This window comes from Gallinula chloropus, assembly GCF_964237585.1.
Source record: "Gallinula chloropus genome assembly, chromosome: 1".
Lineage (NCBI taxonomy): Eukaryota > Metazoa > Chordata > Aves > Gruiformes > Rallidae > Gallinula > Gallinula chloropus.
The window spans coordinates 19,556,645-19,562,941 of record NC_140085.1 but is presented as its reverse complement, the minus strand read 5'-3'; the positions used below and the strand labels follow the sequence as shown (position 1 = coordinate 19,562,941).

The 6,297-nt window shown below is 52.7% G+C and overlaps 1 protein-coding gene across 1 annotated transcript; it reads left to right on the top strand.

Moving 5' to 3' along the window:
* Window positions 1-404: 404 nt before the first annotated feature.
* Window positions 405-5,991, top strand: KDELR3 (KDEL endoplasmic reticulum protein retention receptor 3; the record flags this gene model as incomplete). The annotated part of the gene is made up of 5 exons (XM_084279557.1): window positions 405-495; window positions 1,400-1,500; window positions 2,090-2,248; window positions 2,559-2,811; window positions 5,593-5,991. 5 exons carry the CDS (start codon window positions 405-407, stop codon window positions 5,631-5,633), a joined length of 645 nt encoding a protein of 214 aa, XP_084135683.1. The 3' UTR covers window positions 5,634-5,991.
* Between the last annotated feature and the right edge of the window lie 306 nt (window positions 5,992-6,297).

The window sequence follows — 6,297 nt, the reverse complement described above, 5'->3', positions numbered from 1 at the left end:
TCCTCCTCCCTCTCCTCCCCGGCCAGCCAGGAGCCACGTCACCGTCACCCAGCGCTGGCTTCGGGGCTGCTCAGCAGGCTCAGCCTGGGGCTCTCCAGGGGACAAACCCCAACTTTTGGCCTGAAGCAGGCAGAAGGCGGACCTGGGGAAGAGAGAAAATCCACCTTGGGGGAAAAGTAAGGAAGGGAAACGTCTAGTTTAGTTCCTGGCAGGGAAAAAGCGCTTGTGACCAGGGGAGAGGGAGCCTGAACTTTTCTCCCCCAGAAGAGAGGGCTTCATACTCGGGAAAAAAGGGAGGTTGAGCCAGAGCAGAGTGTCTGCTTGATCAAGGCTTGGGGCTGAAAAACTTGCTGTCCTCGTCCTCCCTGCCTGCAGAAAACACCTTCCTCCCTTCACCCAGCACCATGAACGTCTTCCGCATCCTGGGGGATGTCTCCCACTTGCTGGCCATCATCATCCTCCTACTGAAGATCCAGAAGTCCAAGTCCTGCGCCGGTGAGTGCTCCCACACCCCAGGGAAGGAGGAGGGACCTTCTTGGAGGGTTGGCAAGGGGTGCAAGCAAAATGGGTGCCAAAAAGGCTAGCAGTAGCCCACACATGTCAGCAGACCTTCCCAGTGGGCTTTTGGAAGGAGGTCATCCTCCTCCTCCTGGAGATCTCCCTGCCAGGAGGAGAGGGCTGCGTTGGAAGGATGTGATGTGGCAAGGCGCACGGCCTCATGCAGGTGTGGGTCTCAGGGCGGTGAAGCGGAAGGGAGGGCAGCAGGGCTGGAGGAAGGTGGAAAATGAGCACAAGACGTCGTGACAGCACTAAAACCTCAAGAGGAAGCTGCTTTAGGTCAGAGGTCCCACCAGTCAGCGGGCAGGTACCAGAGGCTGCCCCATCCCTGGGTGAGGATATCAGGGCAGCCGCTTCCTGCGGGAGGGTTTTGCTCAGAGTTTGGGATTTCTTCCCCAAGAGACTTTGGGGTTGGGCTGCAGCACCACGGCTGCTAACACAGGTAGAGAATCGGCTGCATCTCCCCACCAGTGATGACTAAGCTCCATTAGCATCCCTGGGCTGGTCCCTGATCCTACAGCTCTTCCCTGGTGCAGCAGAAGTCATGTCACGCAACCCCCTGGCAAAGTGGGTGGTCAATGGGGACAAGGGGGGAGAAGAAGAGGTGTTTTGATGACAGTAAGGGCCACATGATCCAAAGTGGTGAAGGTGGCCGCTGAGCGCTGATCCCTATGACCTGAGGCAGGGCTCCAGAGCTACCCCACCACCTACACACCCAGCCAGGCTCACAAAGCAAAATGCATATATACCACCCTTCTAAAGAAGGTGTAAGGGGAAGCCACCATCCTAGGGGTCCTGCCTCTCACCTACCCTACCTTCCTTTCTTCTCCATGCCATGCAGGTATCTCTGGGAAGAGTCAGATTCTTTTTGCCCTCGTCTTCACAACCCGGTATCTGGACCTGTTCACCACCTTCATCTCTGTCTATAACACCGTGATGAAGGTAAGGAGGGGACAGTGTGGAAGCAGAGGTTCTCCTCAGCTCACTCTTGCTTTCTTGGGAAGGCAAAGGTACACGGTCACTGAGTTTATCAGCCAGAGGGAAGAAGAAATTCCATCTTCTTCACCTGTTACCAATGCTACACAGGGTAATACACAGGAAGGGTGGATAAAAATGATTCTTTTGGTGTCACCGGCCCTCCATTGACACACAAAAACCCCCTCACTGCAGTTAGTGAGCAAGCTGAGCCCATCACAATTTAGTATCACCAAACCAGAAGAGAGCCATGAGCCAAGCCTGGGTGTCCTTGCACCTGGTTGCCACTAAGGCAGCCTCTTCACATTGAGTCCTGGAGGGCTCAATCAAGTGTGATCCTCATGGAGGGGCAATCTTTAGTTGATGGCTGGTGGTCTGTCTCCAGCAGAAGTCAATCCACAAACTAGCACAGAAATAACATTCACTACCATCTCCCCCTGTCCCGGCCCCACCAGAACTGAGTTAAAAGATCTTGATTTTGGCAAAGCCAACCTCTCTTCAAGCACAGGAGGTGAGATCACAGGTAAGGTCTTGTCATTTCCCTTCCCTCCCCCAGGTAATATTTTTGATATGTGCCTATGTCACCGTGTACATGATCTACGGGAAATTCCGGAAAACATTTGACAGCGAGAATGACTCCTTTCGCCTCGAGTTCCTGCTGGTCCCTGTCACAGGCCTGGCATTCCTGGAGAACCACAGCTTCACCCCCCTGGAGGTAAGGAAAACCTGAGGGGAGGGTGAGCAGCAGCCTGGCGCAGGGTTAGCATCACGTGGAGTAGCTGAGATACTTAACAGCAAAAGCGGGTAGGAAAGGCAAGGTTGGCAGGCCTGCAAGGCCATACTATCTACAGAGGAGCCCAGCGCTGCCTTCTCTCAGTCCCAGCACAGCTGGCTCATTTCCCCAGCTCCAGTGGTGCTACTCATCCCGCTCACACACTGGTGCTCTGCCAAATGCAAATTTTTGGTTCTTAACATGTATTAACCAGCACTGAGACTCTCCACTGCCATCATTTTGCATCTTGCAGATACTCTGGACATTCTCTATCTACCTGGAGTCCGTGGCTATCCTTCCTCAGCTTTTCATGATCAGCAAGACGGGCGAAGCAGAGACCATCACGACACACTACCTTTTCTTCCTGGGCCTCTACCGCGCTCTCTACATTGCCAACTGGGTCTGGCGCTACTACACGGAGAACTTCTATGACCAGATCGCTGTAGTTTCCGGGGTGGTACAAACCATCTTCTACTGTGACTTCTTCTATCTCTACGTTACAAAAGGTAGGTGAAGGGGCTGGTATAAAGCCACAATGTTTGTTTGGCGCTCTGGCAACATAAGGCGGAGCTGCCGTTTGCCACATGTCAATCCTTACGTGGCTTTATTCTTTGCTGCGCTTGCGGTGCAGGATGTCTGCCTAAAATCCAGCTTAAAACCATGGATCTGTTGAGTGGAATCAGGCACTGTCACTCACGAGGCTCTACAAGCGCACGCGAAACTGAGTAGCAGTTGAACCAGGGCGAAGCTGGGTTTAAGCCCAGCTTGGGAAGTTAACAATCGAGGGGCAGTCAATTCTGTGGACACTTTTGAAGGATTATGAATCACACAAAAAAACACTTTGAGGGGAGGAAAAAGAAATAGCTGTAGGCAGACAATGTACCTGAGAAAGGAACTGAGACATATGGAGACAGCATTAAGCCCACTTCTACTTTTTCTTTTGATGGAAAAGACGTAACATTCTCAGAAGCGATTCTGTAGGAAGATGGGCATCTGCAGGGACAACACGCCCCTTTCTGCTTCCCAAAACCAGATGCCCCTTCCACTTCAGAGCTGGGCTCTGGCGAACGGCTGCGTAGCAAAGCGAGGTTCATCAAGGGTGCAAGCTTGGGTAGGGCGCACTATGGTTTGCCAAGGCTTGGTTTGCCTTTCTGTTGGGGAGGGTGGAAGTGGGTGGAATCTACCTGAGAGAACAAAAGATTCTCCTCCGTGCCCCTGGTCTGCCAAAGCCAGCAGCGATGGCACGTGCTTGATGTCTCAAGGGAGGGATCGCTGGCCGCTTCAGCGCAACATACCTGCTGACAGGGAGGTGACGGGAGCGCGCGGCAGGAGGCTGGCCTTGGCAGAGGAAGACTTCCTTCTGTCATTAAAGCTTTTTTGGAGCCAGAAAAGTACTTTGTCAAAGCGCCACCAAGGTGCTCCACGTCAATTCCTTTTCTTCATTTATTTTTTTAAATTTTATTTTAAACTCATTCCCTTTTTAGCTTCACCCAGTTCATGTGTCCTGCGTCCTTCTGCATTTTGTGAACAGATCCGCACACTTTGTAGTTGCGGGTGGTGGAACAAAAGGAGGGGTGGGAGAACCACAACTGCTGGCTTTCAGTCTCGCATCGCTAGTGCTAAAACTGCACACCTGAGATGATAGAGAAAGCAGAAGAAAAAACTTCTGTCCCTGGGACAACACAGTGGGAAGAGGAATGGGCTTTTTTTTTTTTCCTTTTACACAAATGTTCTGGATCAGGGGAGAGAGAAGGTGACAGAAGATATGCAAATGCTTTTGTGGTCCTTTATGCAAGCCTGGCAATATTATAGCAGGTTGCATCTCTCCTCTACTCTTGGGAAAAAAGCATCTTTTCAAACCGTTTCCACCACAGAAGAGCTCAGACAAAAGGGCAGCGCCGCCGCCAGAAAAGCAAAGCTGTGTTATATAAAGACGCGTCTTTAATAGGACCTCAGAGCCCAGCCCTGGAAAGGGGTTTTTATAGAACACAACTTCTTGCTGCCTTGTTTTCAAAACTAGATGTGCTCCTTTCTGCTTTGTACACAGGCCTCAAAGATGTTCCGAGGAAGCTTTTAGCTCCCAAAAGCCTGGGTTTCACAGGAGGGCTGAGGTTGGGAGTAACTGCAGGGAAGGTCAAGGTCCTGGGTCCTGTCCAGCCACAGCCTCTCACAGCAACCTGTGCCCAGGGCTGACCACCCTCACTGTAAAACACTTTCCCCTTACGCTTACATGGAATTTCCCCTCAGTGGGCACGATGAGGACAGATCACACTCTGGCTCCCTTACTCCCACACCAGTTCAGGCTTTTATACACATGGAGAAGATCCCCTCAACCATTTCCAGTCTGAGCAGCCTCTTACATTGGATGCTGCAGTCCCTTAATCATCCTCGTGGTCTTTCTGGACTTGCTCCAGTATATTGCAGTCTCTTAGACCAGGGGGCCCAGAGCCAGACCTCTCACTCAGGTGGTGGCTGCACGAGGGCTGAGCAGAGGGGCAGGACCACCACCTCTGTCCGACCTGCCCATGGTACAGCTAAGGAAGCCGTTTGCATTGTTTGCCACCAGGGCACACTGGTGGCTCACGTTCAGCTCGGTGTCCACCACCACACCCAGGACATCTGGCAAGCGGCCTTCAAGCTGGACAGCCCCCAGCACCTGGGCTTGCTCCACCCCAGGAGCAGGACATGGCATGTGCTAAGATCCTCCTCAGCCCATTGCTCCAGCCTGGCATGGTCCCTCTGACAGTGCCTGGCACATCAGCAGCAACCACCAAGGCCATACTCATCCTTCCTTCTGGCACCAGAGACACTGAGCAGTACCTGTGGCAGTTTCCAGCCCCACGATAAACCACCAGTACTGAGCCACCAGCAGGACCCCACATTGTTGACCACCACCTGCCCCATCCAAGCCTGTGGGCACTGGGTTTTCCCAAGAGGCATTCAGGTGAAGTTTTGAATGAGGGGATGGGTCAAACAGGGCTTGGGCAGCCCAGCAGACTCTGTACTACATCATTCAGTGAAAAAAAGGGGAAAATTAAGAGGCTTCAAGCACAAGTCTCATAGTCACAGCTGAGGAGAAGGGGTTGATACCTGAGGACAGGTGTGGGCTCTATCCCCTCGCAGAGAGGATGCAGCAGGAGGTCGCTGTGACTTCATTGCCACCTGCAAGCCTGGCCCTCCCCTCCCCTGTGCTCTGAACAGCACATCAGAAAAACAATGTGTGAAACAGTGACAGGATTTAATTCCCCTGCGTTCCTTCACCCCCTTCTCTCTCTCTGTTTCCACAGTGCTCAAAGGAAAGAAGCTGAGCCTTCCCATGCCTGTTTGAAGACCTCTCTGCAGACAACAAAGAAGTGCTGCTGGTGAAGCTAAGATGGCAGCTTCCCTCTCCTGGCCCTTTTTTGACTCGTGGATGGCTCAGTTGAGTTTCCCCCTGTGCTGGGACAGCAGCGAGGCCTGGGGAGCTGGTGTGCTTCTCAGCTGTCTGAGACTCCCCCCCACCCCAAACTCCTTAACTTGAATTCGGTGCTAGTAAGTAGTGCTGGCCAGTGCCGGAGTAGTGCAAACTCTTCTCTTCCCACCTCTTCCCAGCATCTACCTCCCCCTATCGCCTCCACCTTGACCGAGGCAGCGCGAGGGAAGGTGTCCCTACCTTTCAGCCCCCCGCCCTTTAAGGAGCACCTGTGGAAAGGGAAGGTGATGCTGTTGGGCATACCATATGCAAAGGCCACCGATGTGTTTCACAGCTGCCCACATCCAACTGGGCAGACACTACAGTATCGCTTCAATTCTGTATGAACCTCTGCATGACCCGCTCATTCCACTCAAGTCCTGGAACACACAGGAAAGGTACTTTCCCTCCCCATTCCACAGGTATTCTAACACCTTCACTTCTCCCTCACTGTCAGTTCTTCATAGTCCACAAACAGGGAATCTTCCCAACAGGCGTTTTCCAACTCCTTGAGTTTGGCTCTTTCCCAAGAACTGGGAAG